The sequence below is a fragment of the Eleutherodactylus coqui genome, chromosome 10, assembly GCF_035609145.1.
Source record: "Eleutherodactylus coqui strain aEleCoq1 chromosome 10, aEleCoq1.hap1, whole genome shotgun sequence".
NCBI classification, from domain to species: domain Eukaryota; kingdom Metazoa; phylum Chordata; class Amphibia; order Anura; family Eleutherodactylidae; genus Eleutherodactylus; species Eleutherodactylus coqui.
The window spans coordinates 2,781,278-2,804,995 of record NC_089846.1 but is presented as its reverse complement, the minus strand read 5'-3'; the positions used below and the strand labels follow the sequence as shown (position 1 = coordinate 2,804,995).

The following is a 23,718-nucleotide window of genomic DNA, read 5'->3' as shown; positions in this document are numbered from 1 at the left end:
CGATGCATGCATGACACGTGTTACACTGGGTCTCCGCCATGTTTTACCACTCCAGGACCACCGAACGACAATAGGCATCCTGCGGCCCTGAAGGGTGTATGGAATGGTCTCGGGAGCGGAGACCGCTCTATTAGCTGACAGCCGCCGGTGACTGCCGCCATCAGGGTCAGCTCGGATTGTTGCTGTTTAAATGTCGTGGTCAAAGCTGACCTCGCATCTAATTGGTCAACGGGGGGAGGGGAGACCCCTTCCTGCACCCCCGCTGCGAGATTAGGGGTGCAGATGGGCCAGCATGGCAGCCTGGAGGCTACTAAATGCTGCCAGGGCTGCATGAGGCAACAGCAAAGCTCACTATATACTGCAATACTGAAGTATTACAGCATCTAGTACAAACCATGAAATGATCCCAACTTCAGGGCCGCGAGAAAGAATCATCAGCGGTTTAACAGTTAAAAAAATAAATATTAAACGTTTACAAAAAAAAATTTCACTTTTTTCCTACAAAAACCCTAAACCATTAAAATCCGCGCATATTTGGGACCCCCAAAGTGTAAACTATTAAGTAACAAGATGTTCATGAAGGCGGCAAACAAAGAAAGGACAGAAGGTTTTTGTATCCTGGCTAATAAAAAAAACTGAAATAAAAAGTGATCAAAAAGATGTTTTCACCCCAAAAGGGTAATAATGAAAACTAGCGCTCACCGCACACGACACGAGCCCTCACACCGCCCAACCAACGGAAAGATGAAAACGCCACCGAGCGCGGCGCCGGGCGCTATTTATGTTGTAGACTTTTTTTTTACTTTTTAGAAACAGAAAAACATTTTAAAAAGACCCTAAAAATGTGTTGTCAGCGCAACCGCACGTAGAACACAGCATCGCACGGCCGCGCCAAGGGAGGAGTAACCAAAACAAAGTGATAAATCTGTGGTGCTGAGAGGGTTAAGGTGTTACAATGGCCAGCAGGGGGCAGCGTAACAACAGGTCCTCTAGGGATTAGCGGATGCTCTGCTGCTCCTTCCCACTAATGACAGTTATGCCCCGCCCACAGGGAATGGCGCGCCCTGAATGCTTCATGTGAGTGGCGGTTCGCTCACGGGATTAACACCCCATTCACTTCTATGAGATGGAAGGAGGAGGCCGAGCGCATTGATCTTCGCCTGTCCTATCAAACTGGGGAATTCAGGGAATCAATGTGTCCCCCAATGGTCGGACCCCCAGCAGTCAGACGTGTATACGAGTGGTCTTCCTTTGCCCCTTCTCTGCCCGGAGTCACCTGGGACAGGAAGTGGTTGTTCGGCCGTTGTTAAGCAGTGCATTGATGGCGGCCGCACTGTCAGACATGAGGAGGAGCAGCTTGTCATTGCACTCCACATCTCGGCCTATGGTGGTCTCCCTAGGATGGGCTGCGGGGGTCTGACTCTTGTGGCTCCCAGCGGTTGCAAAAATAAAGTTTCAAAAAAACATGCAGTCCCCCCAAGAAATGTGAACGGAGCTACCTGGAGACGAAGCGGGACTTTTCCAGAACCTTTGTTCTAGTGAATGGGGCACATTGGTCAAACGCTTGTGGTCTATCCTGGCAATAGACTATGATACTGGGCAGCTCTCCCTGCGGTACGCTGATCACCAGGAGACAGGCTGCTGGAATCCCCAGTGATCGACTATTCACCAGGAGACAGGCTGCTGGAATCCCCAGTGATCGACTATTCACCAGGAGACAGGCTGCTGGAATCTCTGGTGATCGACTATTCACCAGGAGACAGGCTGCTGGAATCCCCAGTGATCAGCTATTCACCAGGAGGCGGGCTGCTGGAATCTCTGGTGATCGACTATTCACCAGGAGACGGGCTGCTGGGATCCCCAGTGATCAGCTATTCACCAGCAGGCGGGCTGCTGGAATCTCTGGTGATCGACTATTCACCAGGAGACGGGCTGCTGGAATCCCCAGTGATCGGCTATTCACCAGGAGGCGGGCTGCTGGAATCTCTGGTGATCGACTATTCACCAGGAGACGGGCTGCTGGGATCCCTAATAATTGGCTATTCACCAGGAGATGGGCTGCTAGAATCCCCAGTGATCGGCTATTTACCAGGAGGCGGGCTGCTGGAATCACCATTGATTGACTATTCACCAGGAGGCGGGCTGCTGGAATCCCCGGTAATCGACTATTCACCAGGAGGCGGGCTGCTGGAATCCCCATTGATCGACTATTTACCAGGAGACGGGCTGCTGGAATCCCCGGTAATCGACTATTTACCAGGAGGCGGGCTGCTGGAATCACCATTGATCGACTATTCACCAGGAGGCTGGCTGCTGGAATCCCCGGTAATCGACTATTCACCAGGAGGCGGGCTGCTGGAATCCCCATTGATCGACTATTTACCAGGAGACGGGCTGCTGGAATCCCCATTGATTGACTATTTACCAGGAGACGGGCTGCTGGAATCCCCATTGATTGACTATTCACCAGGAGTCGGGCTGCTGGAATCCCCGGTAATCGACTATTCACCAGGAGGCGGGCTGCTGGAATCCCCATTGATCGACTATTTACCAGGAGACGGGCTGCTGGAATCCCCGGTAATCGACTATTCACCAGGAGGCTGGCTGCTGGAATCCCCGGTAATCGACTATTCACCAGGAGGCGGGCTGCTGGAATCCCCATTGATCGACTATTTACCAGGAGGCGGGCTGCTGGAATCACCATTGATCGACTATTCACCAGGAGGCTGGCTGCTGGAATCCCCGGTAATCGACTATTCACCAGGAGGCGGGCTGCTGGAATCCCCATTGATCGACTATTTACCAGGAGACGGGCTGCTGGAATCCCCATTGATTGACTATTTACCAGGAGACGGGCTGCTGGAATCCCCAGTGATTGACTATTTACCAGGAGACGGGCTGCTGGAATCCCCATTGATCGACTATTTACCAGGAGACGGGCTGCTGGAATCCCCAGTGATTGACTATTTACCAGGAGACGGGCTGCTGGAATCCCCATTGATCGACTATTTACCAGGAGACGGGCTGCTGGAATCCCCATTGATTGACTATTTACCAGGAGACGGGCTGCTGGAATCCCCAGTGATTGACTTTTCACCAGGAGACGGGCTGCTGGAATCCCCAGTGATAGACTATTCACCATGGGCGGGCTGCTGCAATCTCCGGTGATCAGTTATTTACCAGGGGCCAGGTGGTGGGAATCCTCAGTGATCAGCTATTCACCAGGAGACGGGCTGCTGGAATCCCTAATGATCGGCTATTCACCAGGAGACGGGCTGCTGGAATCCCTAATGATCGGCTATTCACCAGGAGATTGGCTGCTGGAATCTCCAGTGATCGATTATTCACCAGGAGGCGGGCTGCTGGGATCCCCAATGATCAGCTATTTAATAGGAGACGGGCTGCTGGAATCCTCAAGGATCGCAATTTACCAGGAGGGACTGCTAGAATCCCCAGTGATCGGCTATTTACCAGGAGGGACTGCTGGAATCCCCAGTGATCGGCTATTTACCAGGAGGGACTGCTGGAATCCCCAGTGATCGGCTATTCACCAGGAGGCGGGCTGCTGGGATCCCCAATGATCAGCTATTTAATAGGAGACGGGCTGCTGGAATCCTCAAGGATCGCAATTTACCAGGAGGGACTGCTAGAATCCCCAGTGATCGGCTATTTACCAGGAGGGACTGCTGGAATCCCCAGTGATCGGCTATTTACCAGGAGGGACTGCTGGAATCCCCAGTGATAGGCTATTTACCAGGAGGGACTGCTGGAATCCCCAGTGATCGGCTATTTACCAGGAGGGACTGCTGGAATCCCCAGTGATCGGCTACTATCACAGGACAAGACTGGAGTGGCACACTGAAATCCTACATTCTTATGGTGTCGGTGAGCCCCATGACACACAGAACATGAGTGTGCGGCGACAAGGATCAGCGCACCCCACACTGCGAGGCCGGGTAGGTACCAGCCCCAACTACGGTTGTCAGGGTAATCCAACATAGTTACTGTACCTGTCTGACACCGCGATCTGCTCCAGCATGGCCGACCCCGTATTGGTTTTCCAGTTCCCAGAAATGGACGTCCTCCTGAAATGCAGAGAATACAATGTGATGATAGTCGCAGTGCAGACTGAGGGGCGCCCTTCCTCCTTGCTTCCCACCATGCCTGCGGCGCACATTCTCCATACACACATACAGATGATGTAACTCCAGGATGGTCATGAAGCTGCAGTACCGGCTCTCACCACCACAACGGTCCGTGCTGGTGCGGCTCATGACTCCTGCGTACTGGAAGGCGGCAATGAATTCCTGGATGTTGTATCATTCTGCACTTACGGGCACGTCGCCATCTAGTGGCTGTTACTGGCATGACCTTTCTGAACCTACATAAACTTTACACCTCCTGACCTTTCACTCTTCACCCCTCCCAACTTCTGTCCAAACTGCAGCAATGAGGAAAGTGTTGTGGCGGCTGTAATGAGTGAGTCAGGGTTAAGCGGTGCTGAGGGAAACCGAAAACCTGATGAAATTAGGTCCATCATGTGACTTCATCATCTGCAGCGTAACGCTGCGCCCCAGGAGCTGTAATCACCGGCGAATCGTGTTAACTCCATAATGCCTGCACTATTTTGTGTCTCGCTTCTAAGACTTTTCCCACAAGCCCCTCCGACGGACAGACTTTTTTTGGTAATTAATGCTTCCTGTAAGTTCAATGTTGATCGCAGCATGTAAGGGGTTCAGAGAGGGAGGGTGCTCCCTCTGTACCGCCATCGCCTTCCGCTATCTAGCCGCAGAGGGCCGATGGGTTGCCATGGCAATCTGAACACTATACGATGAAACTGAGGTCTGATCACTATTATTAGCGATAATACACTGCAGTACTGCAGTGTATTATCGGTGTGATCGTAGCAGCGCAAGTTCAAGTCCTTACAGGGACATAAAAGTGTAAAAATAAAAAAAAATACAAATAGTAAGAAAAAACCACATTAGAATAGTAAAAATAACCCCTTTTGTGCCCGCTCCCCTTTGTGTTTAATAAAAAACAAAAAAAACGACACGCGCCTCGCATGACGACCCGTCCAATAAATCAAACACACTATAATCCTGTATGGTAAACGCTATGAAAAAACAGCCAAAATGTAGCAATAAAAGTCGTAAAAAGCCAAATATGCCCCAGAATGGTACCGATATAAAACTCCAGCTAATCACGCAGACAACCCGCCCCGCAGGGCGCCGGCCGCGGGCAAATAACACATCCATGGCTTTTGAAAAGCGGTGATGAAAATCCCCAAAAATCGTTGTATCCTCAGGACTAAAATTGGCAGCGTCACTAAGGGGCTAAAGGGGTCACTAAGGGGCTAAAGGGGTCACTAAGGGGCTAAAGGGGTCACTAAGGGATTAACCCTTTCCAATCCACTGTCTGACATCTAAAGACATTCTAAATGAAGGCTGTACAGTTTCTGATGTTGGAAGACGTCCGGCAGGGTATTCTTACTGTACATTACTGGCCGCTCTGTCGGGGGCCTCTCCAGCATGTCCAATACAGCAGGAATGGCTCTAAACAGCAGGTGGCGCCATTATATAATGGCAGAAAGAGAAAAAACCCTAGGAAACCTTGAATCCAAAATTGGATTGCAAAGGGTTAAAGGGGTCACTGAGGTGTTAAAGGGGTCATTTGCTGTCCGCATGAATTCTAGTACCGCTGAATGGCTTCTAGTTCAGTCCACACAGACCCCCAGTGCCCACGGGTGCCCATGTACTTAAGCCACGCTCTCCATAGCTTGCAGGGATGGCGGCGGCTGCGTCCTCTTACCGGCAGCTCCTGTACCTCCACCTGTAGAGCGGAGAGAAGGGGTGCAGCAAACCCACTTATGGCTGGGGCTGAACAAGAACTGAATATGTGTAACCCGAAATCCAGTAAGGAGGCGCTGCCAACCGGATGGATCCATGCCAAGTGGAGTGGGTGAAGGAATAAAGCTGGTAGGGGGCCGCTGCTCTCTAATAAGAGTCATGTGACAGCGGGAGGAATATCCAACTTTATTAAATCCATTTAAAACCAGCAAATACGCGTTTGGTCAGAAGTATCGATTGCATCTGCCATGTCTACCCAGCTGACCGGGGAGGGCGAACCCCGAAACGTGTAGATGCTTATTGGAGAGCAGGTCTATTCCTGCACCTGTAGAGGACACAGCAGCCATCATCCCCGGAAACTATATGTGGTGAGATAAGCGGTAATCAGCTTCAGATCTTTGCTATGGGGCAGCACACTCGCCTGATATGGCTGATAACAGAGAACAAGACTACATTCACTTATACGGCAAACAGACTGCAGGCGTAGTGGCCCTTTAAGAACTAAAGGACGATTCCCCCACTTTTCCAATGAATGAAGAGATGATGTCTCCTGAGCAGCCGGCGGGCGCCCACGGGGCTCGTACTGCAGCAGCCTGGGGTGGGAGGCCGGCTGAGAACATGGGATACGTGCAGGGAAGCTGAAGCAGGAGGTGCCGGCCCGTTCAGGTTTTGGTCCTCAGTCCTGCTATCCCTTCCCATAGGACCGCAGTGACCGCTCCTGCTGCGTACCGCGTCCATGTCGTACCATAGACTTCAGGAGCCAGAAGTCGGCTAACACTTCTAGTTTTATGGTCCGTCGCCTGCTTGGTCCTGGGATTTGTCCAACTCAGTCCGACTATATACTGGCACCAAGTCACAAATGTCTCATCCTGTCTGCCGTATACCTCTTCAAGGACTGAAGTCCAAGACTGTCTTCACTCACTTTTCCGAGGGGCAACCTGAGCCTGTGCCTCCGATGACAGGACCTCAGAGGGGCGGCGCTAGGGTTGCCACCCATCCGGGTTTCCTTATAATTGCCAGCTTGGAGCCGGTCAGGTAGAAACCGCACAAGCAATCCACTCACTGTCTACTGCCGTCAAAGTGTGACCCTTGTCCTTCCCACTTTCCCCCACCCAGTGTCTGTATTCCTGCACGCGGATGCCGGCCCGTATACAGGGAGGACTCCAGGCGAGGAGGTCAGAGGTCACACAGAGTGAGTGCGATGCAGGATATACATCGCTGTGTACGTTCACATGTTCCCGGGTTGCACCTAATACTCCGCCTTTTGTATCTCGTCCGCTATAGGTCTTCTACACGTCCAAACATAAAGTGAGGAAGGGTATCATTTCACCTGAGGGAGAGCACCTAGAAGGTGCGAGGAGTCTTATAAGGCCATCCATGCTCCTCTGGGAGATATGCAAATTGTAAGATGAAACAATACCCCTGCAGCGCCACCTATTGGAAGGTAGCATTCCTGCAAGTCACGGTTAGCAAGGTCAATGAATTGTAAGCCACAGACAGCTGTTTCAGGCTAATTGCCCCTCATCAGTGTGCAGCAGGTTTCTGGCTTGGCTAGTGAGAGGCCTGTGATGTGGGTCAAGAAAGCCATCATCAGCACCACTTAAGGAGAGCATCCAGAGAGAAACCGCCTACAGACTGATGGGCGATCACTCAACGAAACAACTGTCTGTTTCTGGCTTACAATTCCCAGTCATTGTTACAAGACTTGTCTAAAAAGTCCAACGTTGTCTTGCAGGAACGCAGCCTCCAACAGGTGGCGCTGCAGAGGTATTGTTCCATCTTCCCATTTGCACACTTAAAGTTGTGATGCTCCGTAAGGTCAACTTTCTGTTTCCAAGAGTAAAACCTACATCTCCCTACATGGGACACAGTTCACACAGCCTTCATCCGCTCCAGGACTTAGAACTGGCCTCCTGCATACGTCTTCTAGACCTTAAGAAGTCTCGTCACTTCTGTTCAGTATTTTTGAACTGAAGTCCAATTCCGTGATTGTCTTAATAGGTCACCTCACACTTCTGCTCTATACCTGCTCAACGACTCACGTTCTTGACCGTTATCGGCCTACTGACTTGTTCCACAACGGTGTCATTACTTCTCTATACGTCTCCTGAGACCATCCTCCTTGACCATGATTGGCCTGCTACACACGTGTTCCAGGTCATAGGCCATCTTATCACTTCTGTTCTATACTTCAAGGCCATACGTTTATGTCCACGATTGGCCTACAGCACCTTGAGTCGTATCTCTATATCTACTCAAGAGTTCAAGTTCTTCTCCATGATTCAGCTTCCATGTATTTGTTCCAGAACGTCCAGATGTCTTATCCCTTATACGCTCTACTTCTCGGTCCTTCTTCTCTAGATCCCGTTTGTGATTGATCTTTCAGGTCGTCTCTTTACTTCTACGCTATCTCCGTTCTATGAGCTAGTTCTTGGCCATGGCCAACCACATACTCATTCTAGACCATGCATCGTCTCATCACTTCTGCTCTAGATCTCTCCTAGGCTTCAGGCTTATGCCCATGATTGATCCTGCTATATATGCGTTCTAGACCAGACGCAGTCTTATCATTTCTTTTCTATATCTCTTCTAGAACCAAACTTTATGTCCATGATTTGCCTACTGTCCACGGATTTCAGACCTCAAGTTGTCTCGTTACTTCTGCTCCTCTCTGTCGTAGGCCAAGGTTCATGTCCATGATTGATCCTACTGGTTCCAGATCACCGCTCTGTGCCTTGGTTATGCCATGTATGTATGACCAATTTCGTGACCTGCTGGTTCCACACATCATTTTTGCCCTTGGCTGGTTCTTGTATACACTATTGTTCAGATATCTCTCTAGTTCTCTATACCCATCGTAGGGCAGGAGTATATCTAGTCCTGCTATATACTGCTTCCAAGCTACAAGTTGACGGGTCCTATGACTCCATCTGATGACCCTCAGGCGCAGTCCATCACTCCTCACCAGACTTCACATTCTTATGAAATTGTGTTATTTGGAATGTCCGCAGGGATCGGGCTGTAAAGTTATCCTTTTTTTCTTGGGTGACCTAATCCTTCTACAGAAAGCATAAACGGCGTTACAGGAAGCTGCGTGACGACTAACAGCTTCCCCAGCCGGCAAGCAGTAGTGTTCCCAGGCAGCCGGGATCTGCGTGTTCTCACAGAGGGGCTGATCAGGTTCTGCGGGTCCTCAGAGAAGGACTGATCAGGTTCTAGGTGTTGTCAGAGAGGGAAGGGAGAGGCTCATATTATGCCGTATGGAACCAGAAAAACCCGCAGAGCAAACAGGGAGGGAAACCCGGGAGCAGAATGACGGCGAGCGCAGAAGCGGGATATTTATAGCTCGAGGTTAACGGCGAAATCTATTTATAGCTTCACAGGATGGAGAGTCACAAAAACAGCAGCAAACCCTCCACAAATATCACATCCCGGCGGCACAGGCCGAAGCAAAGAGCCCGGGGACCGAGGGCCCGTCTAGGACCACTACAGGGTTAAGAGATAAGAGGCGCCATGATGGGCGGGATTAGTGGTCATCTCATAAACTTACCCCCCAAGGGTCAGCGTGTCATTACCCCGTACCCCGAGTATCAGCGTGTCATTATCCCGTCCCCCAAGTATCAGCATGCCATTATCCCGCCCCCCAAGTGTCAGCGTGTCATTATCCCGTCCCCCAAGTGTCAGCGTGTCATTACCCCGTACCCCGAGTATCAGCCTGTCATTATCCCGTCCCCCAAGTATCAGCATGCCATTATCCCGCCCCCCAAGTGTCAGCGTGTCATTATCCCGTCCCCCAAGTGTCAGCGTGTCATTATCCCGTCCCCCAAGTATCAGCGTGTCATTATCCCGCCCCCCATGTGTCAGCGTGTCATTATCCCGTCCCCCAAGTGTCAGCGTGTCATTATCCCATCCCCCCAAGTGTCAGCGTGTCATTATCCCGTCCCCCAAGTATCAGCGTGTCATTATCCCGTCCCCCAAGTGTCAGCGTGTCATTATCCCGTCCCCCCAAGTATCAGCGTGTCATTATCCCGTCCCCCAAGTGTCAGCGTGTCATTATCCTGTCCCCCCAAGTATCAGCGTGTCATTATCCCGTCCCCCCAAGTATCAGCGTGTCATTATCCCGTCCCCCCAAGTATCAGCGTGTCATTATCCCATCCCCCCAAGTATCAGCGTGTCATTATCCCATCCCCCAAGTATCAGCGTGTCATTATCCCGTCCCCCAAGTGTCAGCGTGTCATTATCCCGTCCCCCAAGTGTCAGCCTGTCATTATCCCGTCCTCCAAGTATCAGCGTGTCATTATCCCGTCCCCCCAAGTGTCAGCGTGTCATTATCCCGTCCCCCAAGTGTCAGCGTGTCATTATCCCGTCCCCCAAGTGTCAGCGTGTCATTATCCCGTCCCCCAAGTGTCAGCGTGTCATTATCCCGTCCCCCAAGTGTCAGCCTGTCATTATCCCGTCCCCCAAGTATCAGCGTGTCATTATCCCGTCCCCCAAGTATCAGCGTGTCATTATCCCGTCCCCCCAAGTGTCAGCGTGTCATTATCCCGTCCCCCAAGTGTCAGCGTGTCATTATCCCGTCCCCCAAGTGTCAGCGTGTCATTATCCCGTCCCCCAAGTGTCAGCCTGTCATTATCCCGTCCCCCAAGTATCAGCGTGTCATTATCCTGTTCCCCAAATGTCAGCGTGTCATTATCCCGTCCCCCAAGTGTCAGCGTGTCATTATCCCGTCCCCCCAAGTGTCAGCGTGTCATTATCCCATCCCCCAAGTGTCAGCGTGTCATTATCCCGTCCCCCAAGTGTCAGCGTGTCATTATCCCGTCCCCCAAGTGTCAGCCTGTCATTATCCCATCCCCCCAAGTGTCAGCGTGTCATTATCCCGTCCCCCAAGTGTCAGCGTGTCATTATCCTGTCCCCCAAGTGTCAGCGTGTCATTATCCCGTCCCCCAAGTATCAACGTGTCATTATCCCATCCCCCCAAGTGTCAGCGTGTCATTATCCCGTCCCCCAAGTGTCAGCGTGTCATTATCCCATCCCCCCAAGTATCAGCGTGTCATTATCCAATCCCCCCAAGTGTCAGCGTGTCATTATCCCGTCCCCCAAGTGTCAGCGTGTCATTATCCCGTCCCCCAAGTATCAGCGTGTCATTATCCCGTCCCCCAAGTGTCAGCGTGTCATTATCCCGTCCCCCAAGTATCAGCGTGTCATTATCCCGTCCCCCAAGTATCAGCGTGTCATTATCCCGTCCCCCAAGTATCAGCGTGTCATTATCCCGTCCCCCAAGTGTCAGCGTGTCATTATCCCGTCCCCCAAGTATCAGCGTGTCATTATCCCATCCCCCAAGTGTCAGCGTGTCATTATCCCATCCCCCAAGTGTCAGCGTGTCATTATCCCGTCCCCCAAGTGTCAGCGTGTCATTATCCCGTCCCCCAAGTGTCAGCGTGTCATTATCCCGTCCCCCAAGTGTCAGCCTGTCATTATCCCGTCCCCCAAGTGTCAGCGTGTCATTATCCCGTCCCCCAAGTGTCAGCGTGTCATTATCCCGTCCCCCAAGTGTCAGCGTGTCATTATCCCGTCCCCCAAGTGTCAGCGTGTCATTATCCCGTCCCCCAAGTGTCAGCGTGTCATTATCCCATCCCCCAAGTGTCAGCGTGCCATTATCCCGTCCCCCCAAGTGTCAGCGTGCCATTATCCCGTCCCCCCAAGTGTCAGCGTGTCATTATCCCGTCCCCCAAGTGTCAGCCTGTCATTATCCCGTCCCCCCAAGTATCAGCGTGCCATTATCCCGTCCCCCCAAGTATCAGCGTGTCATTATCCCGTCCCCCAAGTGTCAGCGTGTCATTATCCCGTCCCCCAAGTATCAGCGTGTCATTATCCCGTCCCCCAAGTATCAGCGTGTCATTATCCCGTCCCCCAAGTATCAGCGTGTCATTATCCCGTCCCCCAAGTGTCAGCGTGTCATTATCCCGTCCCCCAAGTATCAGCGTGTCATTATCCCGTCCCCCAAGTGTCAGCGTGTCATTATCCCGTCCCCCAAGTGTCAGCGTGTCATTATCCCGTCCCCCAAGTGTCAGCGTGTCATTATCCCGTCCCCCAAGTGTCAGCCTGTCATTATCCCGTCCCCCAAGTGTCAGCGTGTCATTATCCCGTCCCCCAAGTGTCAGCGTGTCATTATCCCGTCCCCCAAGTGTCAGCGTGTCATTATCCCGTCCCCCAAGTGTCAGCGTGTCATTATCCCGTCCCCCAAGTGTCAGCGTGTCATTATCCCGTCCCCCAAGTGTCAGCGTGCCATTATCCCGTCCCCCCAAGTGTCAGCGTGCCATTATCCCGTCCCCCCAAGTGTCAGCCTGTCATTATCCCGTCCCCCCAAGTATCAGCGTGTCATTATCCCGTCCCCCCAAGTGTCAGTGTGTCATTATCCCATCCTCCAAGTATCAGCGTGTCATTATCCCGTCCCCCAAGTGTCAGCGTGTCATTATCCCGTCCCCCCAGTATCAGCGTGTCATTATCCCGTCCCACAAGTATCAGCGTGTCATTATCCTGTCCCCCAAGTATCAGCGTGTCATTATCCCGTCCCCCAAGTGTCAGCGTGTCATTATCCCGTCCCCCAAGTGTCAGCGTGTCATTATCCCGTCCCCCAAGTGTCAGCGTGTCATTATCCCGTCCCCCCAGTAACAGCGTGTCATTATCCCATCCCCCAAGTGTCAGTCTGTCATTATCCCGTCCCCCAAGTGTCAGCGTGTCATTATCCCGTCCCCCAAGTATCAGCCTGTCATTATCCCGTCCCCCAAGTATCAGCCTGTCATTATCCTGTCCCCTAAGTATCAGCGTGTCATTATCTGTCCCCCATGTGTCAGCCTGTCATTATCTGTCCCCCCAAGTGTCAGCCTGTCATTATCTGTCCCCCATGTGTCAGCCTGTTATTATCTGTCCCCCATGTGTCAGCCTGTCATTATCCTGTCCCCTAAGTATCAGCCTGTCATTATCCTGTCCCCTAAGTATCAGCGTGTCATTATCTGTCCCCCATGTGTCAGCCTGTCATTATCTGTCCCCCCAAGTGTCAGCCTGTCATTATCTGTCCCCCATGTGTCAGCCTGTCATTATCTGTCCCCCCAAGTGTCAGCCTGTCATTATCTGTCCCCCATGTGTCAGCCTGTTATTATCTGTCCCCCATGTGTCAGCCTGTCATTATCCTGTCCCCTAAGTATCAGCGTGTCATTATCTGTCCCCCATGTGTCAGCCTGTCATTATCTGTCCCCCATGTGTCAGCCTGTCATTATCTGTCCCCCAAGTGTCAGCCTGTCATTATCTGTCCCCCAAGTGTCAGCCTGTCATTATCTGTCCCCCATGTGTCAGCCTGTCATTATCTGTCCCCCATGTGTCAGCCTGTCATTATCTGTCCCCCATGTGTCAGCCTGTTATTATCTGTCCCCCATGTGTCAGCCTGTCATTATCTGTCCCCCATGTGTCAGCCTGTCATTATCTGTCCCCCATGTGTCAGCCTGTCATTATCTGTCCCCCAAATGTCAGCCTGTCATTATCTGTCCCCCATGTGTCAGTGTGCCCCTGATGGGACCGGTCAGCATCAGTGTGATGCCGGGTGAGTATCTGACTGCACGCCCGGCCCCATATGTGATGGCTACGTGGTCTGTAGGGTCGGCACTTACATGTAGGCTTTGTAGTTGTTCCCGATCTTCTGGATGCGGACATCATACTTGGCGTCGATGAACGGCTCAGAGGTTGCGTAGGTTTTCGTGAGGGCCACTACGCTGGCGATGTCCTGGAAATCGTACTGGTTGTCCACCTTCACCTGAAACAGGGAACAAGAGCGTCAATGGACAGTACTGCCTCTACCCTAACAGTGCAGAGAGCGGCGGACTACAAGTACCAGGAGACTGTCTCTTCTCTTCCCGTCTCCTTAGGACAAGTTCTTGGATAATAATAATGACTGGCGATCGCGGGGGCGGGAGCTCCGCCCATCAAATGGCGATAATTAACAACCTGCAGATGACAGTCTACTGCTGCCATAACTAGCACTCCTTATCCTTCACACAGAGAGCTGTCCTGTGATGTCCATGACGCACGCCGCAAATGTCCTACAGTGACTCATCTATACGACTCGGGGACGCCAACTGTAAGCGATCTCCGGCACCTCATCTATACGACTCGGGGACGCCAACTGTAAGCGACCTCCAGCACCTCATCTATACAACTCGGGGACGCCAACTGTAAGCAACCTCCAGCACCTCATCTATACGACTCGGGGACGCCAACTGTAAGCGACCTCCAGCACCTCCTCTATACAACTTGGGGACGCCAACTGTAAGTGACCTCCGGCACCTCATCTATAGGACTTGGGGACGCCAACTGTAAGTGACCTCCGGCCCCTCATCTATAGGACTTGGGGACGCCAACTGTAAGTGACCTCCGGCACCTCATCTATACGACTCGGGGACGCCAACTGTAAGTGACCTCCGGCACCTCATCGATAGGACTCGGGGACGCCAACTGTAAGTGACCTCCGGCACCTCATCTATACGACTCGGGGACGCCAACTGTATGTGACCTCCGGCACCTCATCTATACGACTCGGGGACGCCAACTGTAAGTGACCTCCGACACGTCATCTACACGACTCGGGGACGCCAATGTAAGCGACCTCCGGCACGTCATCTATACGACTCGGGGACGCCAACTGTAAGCGACCTCCAGCACCTCATCTATACAACTCGGGGACGCCAACTGTAAGCGACCTCTGGCACCTCATCTATACGACTCGGGGACGCCAACTGTAAGTGACCTCCGGCACCTCATCTATAGGACTTGGGGACGCCAACTGTAAGTGACCTACGGCACCTCATCTATACGACTCGGGGACGCCAACTGTATGTGACCTCCGGCACCTCATCTATACGACTCGGGGACGCCAACTGTAAGTGACCTCCGACACCTCATCTACACGACTCGGGGACGCCAATGTAAGCGACCTCCAGCACGTCATCTATACGACTCGGGGATGCCAACTGTAAGCGACCTCCGGCACGTCATATAGAGGACTCGGGGACGCCAACTGTAAGTGACCTCCGACACCTCATCTATACGACTCGGGGACGCCAACTGTAAGCGACCTCCGGCACGTCATCTATACGACTCGGGGACACCAACTGTAAGCAACCTCCGGCACCTCATCTATAGGACTCGGGGACTCCAACTGTAAGTGACCTCCGGCACCTCATCTATCGACTCGGGGACGCCAACTGTAAGCGACCTCCGGCACGTCATCTATACGACTCGGGGACGCCAACTGTAAGTGACCTCCGGCACCTCATCTATACGACTCGGGGACGCCAACTGTAAGTGACCTCCGGCACGTCATCTATACGACTCGGGGACGCCAACTGTAAGCGACCTCCGGCACGTCATCTATACGACTCGGGGACGCCAACTGTAAGCGACCTCCGGCACCTCATCTATACGACTCGGGGACGCCAACTGTAAGCGACCTCCGACACCTCATCTATACGACTCGGGGATGCCAACTGTAAGCGACCTCCGACACCTCATCTATACGACTCGGGGACGCCAAGTGTAAGTGACCTCCGACACCTCATCTATAGGACTCGGGGACGCCAACTGTAAGTGACCACCGGCACCTTATCTATAGGACTCGGGGACGCCAACTGTAAGTGACCTCCGACACCTCATCTATAGGACTCGGGGACGCCAACTGTAAGTGACCACCGGCACCTCATCTATAGGACTCGGGGACGCCAACTGTAAGTGACCACCGGCACCTTATCTATACGACTCGGGGACGCCAACTGTAAGTGACCACCGGCACCTCATCTATAGGACTCGGGGACGCCAACTGTAAGTGACCACCGGCACCTTATCTATAGGACTCGGGGACGCCAACTGTAAGTGACCACCGATGCCTCATCTATAGGACTCGGGGATGCACACTGTAAGTGACCTCCGGCACCTCATCTATAGGACTCGGGGACCCAACTGTAAGTGACCTCCGATGCCTTATCTATAGGACTCGGGGACGCCAACTGTAAGTGACCTCCGGTGCCTCACCTTAACGGCTCGGGGACGCACACTGTAAGTGACCTCCGGCACCTCATCTATAGGACTCAGGGACGCCAACTGTAAGTGACCTCCGATGCCTTATCTATAGGACTCGGGGACGCCAACTGTAAGTGACCACCGGCACCTCATCTATAGGACTCTGTGACGCCAACTGTAAGCGACCTCCGATGCCTCATCTATAGGACTCGGGGACGCCAACTTTAAGTGACCTCCGGTGCCTCACCTTAACGGCTCGGGGACGCACACTGTAAGTGACCTCCGGCACCTCATCTATAGGACTCAGGGACGCCAACTGTAAGTGACCTCAGGTGCCTCATCTATAGGACTCGGGGACGCCAACTGTAAGTGACCACCGACACCTCATCTATAGGACTCGGGGACGCCAACTGTAAGTGACCTCCGATGCCTCATCTATATGACTCGGGGACGCCAACTGTAAGTGACCTCCGGTGCCTCACCTTAACGGCTCGGGGACGCACACTGTAAGTGACCTCCGGCACCTCATCTATAGGACTCAGGGATGCCAACTGCAAGTGACCTCCGGTGCCTCATCTATAGGACTCGGGGACGCCAACTGTAAGTGACCTCAGGTGCCTCATCTATAGGACTCGGGGACGCCAACTGTAAGTGACCACCGACACCTCATCTATAGGACTCGGGGACGCCAACTGTAAGTGACCTCCGATGCCTCATCTATATGACTCGGGGACGCCAACTGTAAGTGACCTCCGGTGCCTCACCTTAACGGCTCGGGGACGCACACTGTAAGTGACCTCCGGCACCTCATCTATAGGACTCAGGGATGCCAACTGCAAGTGACCTCCGGTGCCTCATCTATATGACTCCATGAACTGACACAAGGGTAGGTGCAAACAAAGCAAACCTGCCCGGACACGACGCCTCGCTGCTCCCTTGTGCAATGCGGAGGAAACAGAAGTGTGCGAAGAGGAAGATGGCGCGCTGCCAGCGAGACCTCCGTAATGGGCACAGATGGGACGTCACCCTCTGTTGTGTAACCCGTGACCGGCACACGCTCTGCCCCACTACTGACCTGCTGACCTTCACTCACCTTCCCCATACCGGAGTGAGCGTGGCCCATCTTGATCACTACTGGAAACTTGGAGGCGGTCAGCTGGAAGACAGAAGACAAGTGATGTAAGTGGTGGTACTACAACACCCAGCATTCCATGCAGGACATTACACCAAGCCTCCGTCTTCTTGCTATTTACCGTGTAGTTAAAGGGGTTGACCAAGGTTAGAAAAACATGGCTGCTTTCTTCCATCACAGCGCCACTCTTGTCCATAGGTTGTGTCAGGTATTGCAGCTCAGCTCCGTTGAAGTGAATGGGAGATAAGCTGCAATACCAGACACAACACACTACTGCTCCCTGCTATCAGCCACTCCATGGAATGACAGAGCAGCATTGCCCGCTACGATCACCTGTGCCAGCGGACTGATGCATAATAGCGGGCACCAGAAGGATATCTGCGTGCGGCAGAGTCCATGCAGACGGTTTCCGTATGCGGGTGAGTCCCGCTGAGGCTCAACCACACGCAGAGCCGCACATTTCTCAGCTGTTTGCTGGGTCTATGTGCTCCTGCACTGAGCTGACAGCTCCGTTCCCACTGTAGTGGCCAGACTTAGTACTGCGGGCAATATTCCCATTCACTTCAAAGCCTGCAATAACAAGCCTCGCCACTGCAGGGTGGTCGGAGCTGTGTGCTTCCTGGCCCAGCAAACAGCTGAGCAGTGGGAGTCCCAGGCACCAGACCCACATCGCTCTACTATTGATAGCCTAGCCTATAGTTTACAACTGGACAACCCCTTTAACTGGACACAGACATTAGAGTCTTCATGGTAGATGCCACCAGGATCCACCATCAACGCCATGTGTAAGGGGGCAGCCTGTTGCCCATCTGTGGGAACAGGGACTGGAGAGACTGGGTGTTAAAGGGGATGTCTGGAATTTTTACCATTGATGGCCGGTCCTCAGGATAAGTCATCAAGAGTTGATCATGGAAGGATAACGCCGGGCCGCTGTCAGTGTGGACAGTGCTGGAAGCAGATAGCGCCCTCTGTATTGCAGTGACCCGGGTTGGCCACTGCAATGTGCACAGCGCCGTCCGCAGGCCTGATATCAGCTGATTAGCGGGGTCTCGGGTGGCATCATCCAACGATCAACCACTGATCACCTACCCTGATGACAGGTCCTGGATGAGCCCTTTAAGCTTCTCTCCCGTGTCTGGCAGCCGCTTAGAAACAGTAAGCCAGCTGGCCAAAGGGTGATAAGCGGGATAGGTAGCTGCCTATGTCATATACCTTCCCGGGGGCCGGCAGCCTTACATGTGGGGTGTATGTACCGGCGTGGTCCTAGATAGGGACCTGCACCAACCTCAACCCGGGCACAGATGCCAACCGACATCCAGAGAGTGCTGTAGGAATGACCTCTCCATGTGGATCGGGGGGCGGGTCTTATTTTGGAGTCCACGGTTACACCAGAGAACAATAGCTGGAGGTCACCCAGACTTTATGCCTTTTTCCACCCAGAACAATCAACAGTGACGTGCGGCGCCGGTTTCCCCGCTCTCATTTCTCCTAATCTGCGTCCGGAAGGCGGGGTGAGAGAGTTCACCGAGAGAAAGTGTGGAAATCCAGGAAGGCAGAGGTGGCCGGAGCGAGCGCTGCGCCCCTGCGCCCCCCTGCGCCTCCCCGGCTCCTGCGGCTTTACGCTGGCTTTCTTGTGGTCAGCACAGTATGTGGCTCACACCCAGAGATGACGTGACGCCAGGGCCCGCCGCAGCTCTCTCCAGAGAGGCAATAACAGAGAGCTGAGGCGGCACTTAAAGGGGCAGCAACCTCCTTCACACGGGCCTAGAAAACCGCACTCGGCGTGCCGCGATGTCTCCGTTTTGCATCTATTGCCTGCGCTGCCGTAGTCAGATGGTAAGGCTGCATCGCGCCCACGTTGTGATCGCAGCCCATCCATGAGAATTAATGGGCCCAGAAACAGGCGGCGCCGCGCCGACGGTCCGAGGGGAGAATCGCGCATGTGAATAAACAGGTGAAGCTCTAGATGTGACCTCCGTGTGCGCGCCGGCGGGCTGCTGTGACACGGGCGTCTCCTGTGGGTTTTGTGCGCGCCGGCGGGCTGCTGTGACACGGGCGTCTCCTGTGGGCTTTGTGCGCGCCGGCGGGCTGCTGTGACACGGGCGTCTCCTGTGGGTTTTGTGCGCGCCGGCGGGCTGCTGTGACACGGGCGTCTCCTGTGGGTTTTGTGCGCGCCGGCGGGCTGCTGTGACACGGGTGTCTCCTGTGGGTTTTGTGCGTGCCGGCGGGCTGCTGTGACACGGGCGTCTCCTGTGGGTTTTGTGCGCGCCGGCGGGCTGCTGTGACACGGGCGTCTCCTGTGGGTTTTGTGCGCGCCGGCGGGCTGCTGTGACACGGGCGTCTCCTGTGGGTTTTGTGCGTTGCGTGGAGATAAGCCGCAGAGTTTTCGGCGGGTCTGTTTACAAGTTTCTCAGAAGAATCGCCACTCGTCCGGTTGTTCTGCAGTTTGGCAGAAAACTCGCCATTATTTTTTGGGGGGGGGGGGTTAAACATCGTGTCACATGACATCGTACGCGCGCCGGAGTTTTGTGCAAGCGGGCGGCGATTTTTACTTTCCCCTATTGATAAAACATACAATTTCCGCGCCCGGTCAGCGATGCGATTTTCTCACAAATCACGGATATTGATCTTCGCTTTTTTCATGTCCCCTTCTGTATATCTAACTGGCATCTATTGCTCACTGTTATCAGCCACATCAGGATGACATGTAGCGTTCCTCTATGGCGTGGCTTACAAGGAGGTGCCGCCGTGAGCGCTACTGCGGAAACATGTCCATACGTAGCGCTGCCCGTAGCGCTAAAAGCGGGAGTTCATGGGGGAGATTGCTGAACGTGTCGCCCCGCGGTGGTGGAGCATATGCACTGCCGCGCCATTTACAGGGGGCATTCAGGCGACACTCTCAAGGTCTCTGGGGGTCCCAGCAGTCAGACCCCAGTGTAAGGGGTTAAAGGACAGAGGTCACATGATTGGGGGCTGCGCAGTGAAGAGCCCCCCAGCGCCCGCTGCAGTAATTCACGTGTCCGGATGACGCGGTACGCAGATACAGGTGGGAATTCGGGGGCGGCGGTGTCCGCGGGGGCGGCGGAGTGCGCGGGGGCGGCGGTGTCCGCGGGGGCGGCGGAGTGCGTGGGGGCGGCGGAGTGCGCGGGGGAGGCGGAGTGCGCGGGGGCGGCGGTGTCCGCGGGGGCGGCGCTGTCCGCGGGGGCGGCGCTGTCCGCGGGGGCGGCGGAGTCCGCGGGGGCGGCGGAGTGCGCGGGGCAGCGGAGTGCGCGGGGGCGGCGGTGTCCGCGGGGGCGGCGGTGTCCGGGGGGGCGGCGGTGTCCGGGGGGGCGGCGGAGTGCGCGGGGGCGGCGGTGTCTGCGGGGGAGGCGGTGTCTGCGGGGGAGGCGGTGTCCGCGGGGGCGGCGGTGTCCGCGGAGGCGGCGGTGTCCGCGGGGGCGGCGGAGTGCGCGGGGGCGGCTGTGACCGCGGGGGCGGCGGAGTGCGCTCCAGCAGAAGTGCCGCTAATGCAATACCAAAAACCGTGAAACATAGAGGAGATCTGGATTTAATGCGAGGGTAATCTCGTGAGACTCCGAACAACATACAGGACGCCGCGCCGCCGCCAGACCGCTTGAAGCCTACAGATCCCGCCGGCGGGGCGAACACACAAACACAAACCCCCTCCCCCGGCTTTTTGGGTTGTATCAATGGTACTTCTGCTCGCTGGAACGTGCGCCGACCTGCGAGCTCACGGACGCTGATAAGACGCCTTCTAACCAGAGGCACCGAGTATCGCAGTTTTCACCGTGAGCGCGATGCGGCTGTAACTCCCCCCGCAGATCAGGGGCGCGGCGTCTGTGATGGCGCAGAGACGGAGGGCGCTTGTTCCACCTGCAGCATCGCGTCCGTACACCCCACGAAAAGCAGAAGCACCCGGGTGAATCCGGCATTAGGGCTCATTCAAGCGGGCAACAGGACGGCACGAGTTCGGGGTGTTTGCGTCACACAGAACCGCCGTGTGTTAACCCTTCGTTACCAATGGGTTTGTTTACACGGCGCTCCTCCTGCAGCATGTTCCATAGTTCCACGATATTGTTAAACACTCGTCCTCCATTCGCTATGGCGCTTGCGGGCGCCGCTACCCGAGAGCTTCCTGCCAGTGATGCGATTTTTACATTTTTCTTATTTAAACGTGTAATTTTTATGTTTGAAAAACGTGCATAAAAGTGTCCTGCAGCTCCGGCCCCACCCCTGCCACCCGTACCACCCATACTACCCGTACCACCCCTACCACCCGTGCCACCCATACTACCCGTACCACCCCTGCCACCCATACTACCGGTACCACCCATACTACCCGTACCACCCGTACCACCCCCACCACCCATACCGCCCCTACCACCCTCACCACCCATACCGCCCCTACCACCCGTACTGCCCCAACCACCTGTACTACCGGTACCACACCCTACCACCTGTACTACCAGTACCGCCCCTTCCACCTGTACCGCCCGTAGCGCTGGCCCCTCCTGTACTACCCGTACCACCCCTACCACCTGTACTAGCGGTACCGCCCATACCACCCCCACCACCCATACCGCCCCTACCACCCGTACTGCCCCAACCACCTGTACTACCGGTACCACCCCTACCACCTGTACCGCCCGTAGCGCTGGCCCCTCCTGTACCACCAGTACCGCCCCTACCACCAGTACTGCCCGTAGCGCTGGCCCCTCCTGTACTGCCCCTACCACCCATACTACCGGTACCACCCCTACCACCCGTACTACCGGTACCGCCCCTACCACCCGTACTACCGGTACCGCCCGTAGCGCTGGCCCCTCCCGTACCACCCCTACCACCCGTATTATCGGTACCGCCTGTAGCGCTGGCCCCTCCCGTACCACCCGTACCGCCCCTACCACCTGTACTGCCCGTAGCGCTGGCCCCTCCCGTACCACCTGTACCACCCGTAGCGCTGACCCCTCCCGTACCACCTGTACCGCCCCTACCACCTGTACCGCCCGTAGCACTGGCCCCTCCCGTACCACCTGTACTACCAGTACCGCCCCTACCACCTGTACTGCCCGTAGCGCTGGCCCCTCCCGTACCACCTGTACTACCAGTACCGCCCCTACCACCTGTACCGCCCGTAGCACTGGCCCCTCCCGTACCACCTGTACCACCCGTAGCGCTGACCCCTCCCGTACCACCTGTACCGCCCCTACCACCTGTACCGCCTGTAGCGCTAGCCCCTCCCGTACTACCCATTACGCCCCTACCACCTGTACTAGCGGTACCGCCCCTACCACCCGTACCGCCCCTACCACCTGTACCGCCCATAGCACTGGCCCCTCCCGTACTACCTGATTGCCCCTACCACCTATCCTGTAGTGCCGGCCCCACCCATACTACCCATACCGCCCCTACCACCCATACTACTGGTACCGCCCGTAGTGCTGGCCCCTCCCCTACCAACCGTACTACCAGTACCGCCCCTACCACCCGTACTACCGGTACCGCCCCTACCACCTGTACCGTCCGTAGCGCTGGCCCCTCCCGTACTACCCGTACCGCCCCTACCACCCATACTACTGGTACCGCCCCTACCACCCGTACCGCCCGTAGCGCTGGCCTCTCCTGTAATACCCATACCACCCCTACCACCTGTACTAGCAGTACTGCCCCTACCATCTGTACCGCCCATAGCGCTGGCCCCTCCCGTACTACCTGATTGCCCCTACCACCTGTCCTATAGTGCCGGCCCCACCCATACTACCCGTAACGCCCCTACCACCCGTACTACTGGTACCGCCCGTAGCGTTGGCCCCTCCCGTACCACCCACACTACCCGTACCGCCCCTACCACCTGTACCTCCCGTAGCGCTGGCCCCTCCCGTACTACCCGTACCACCTGTAGCGTTGGCCCCTCCTGTACCGCCCCTACCACCTGTATCGCCTGTACTACCCGTACCACCCCTACCACCTGTTCCGCCCGTAGAGCCGGCCCTACGTGGGGATCTCAGGCTGAAGAGTGCAATATTGGGCCAAGCTTCTGGGAGCGATATCACCTTGCAGCGTTAACTGTTGAGTGTCCAGGCACGCTGTGCGACCCGCCACTGACTGCATGTCAGCACCTCAACTGCTTCCTATGCCGAGTCTCCAGGTATGCATGTCGGAGGCGGTCAGCCCACCTTTCCCGCCGGTCTCCTCCCACTTGCCATATTCCTGGGAGCCCTGTAATGGTGATGCGGAGGATGATGCGTGCACTCAGTGCCAGGCTGCTGCTGTCTGTGATGTAAAGGTTTCCTCCAGGCCGCCGGTGACATCGTGGTTGCCTGTAAGTTGCCTCACTTCTTGCTGGGGTCGGATTACAAGAGCCGGAGGGTCTGCGGCCAGGCATGACTCGCTAGACTGAGGGGGCTCTGGAGCTATAACCCACGCGTCCGGCTATTATACTCATCGCACTACCTGCTATTATATCTTTGGCAGCCGCGGTCTCGGGACGGGGGGGGGGGGGGGGGGGGGTCCGCAGAACTGGGCAGCGGCCGCTTCTATGGAAACTCTGTGTCTATTTTGGGTTGTTGTTACAGAACATGTTCCCTTCGGGTTGAGAAGAGACCCTTAGATGGACCTCCTAAGACACCACTGGGTGACAATATGGCTGCCATTCCAGGTCCTGCAAGGGTT

General features: G+C 55.1%; 1 protein-coding gene across 4 annotated transcripts in view; it reads right to left on the bottom strand.

Moving 5' to 3' along the window:
* SYN1 (synapsin I) overlaps window positions 1–23,718 on the bottom strand; it is a 107,633-nt gene that overhangs the window by 4,004 nt on the left and 79,911 nt on the right. For all 4 annotated transcript variants that reach the window (XM_066580000.1, XM_066580001.1, XM_066580003.1 and 1 more), the window contains exons 6-8: window positions 17,008–17,070; window positions 13,514–13,656; window positions 4,011–4,085 (exon numbers count right to left, since the gene is read on the bottom strand). In XM_066580000.1, the coding sequence (XP_066436097.1) occupies window positions 4,011–4,085; window positions 13,514–13,656; window positions 17,008–17,070 (281 nt within the window). The remainder of the gene's footprint in view (window positions 1–4,010; window positions 4,086–13,513; window positions 13,657–17,007; window positions 17,071–23,718) is intronic.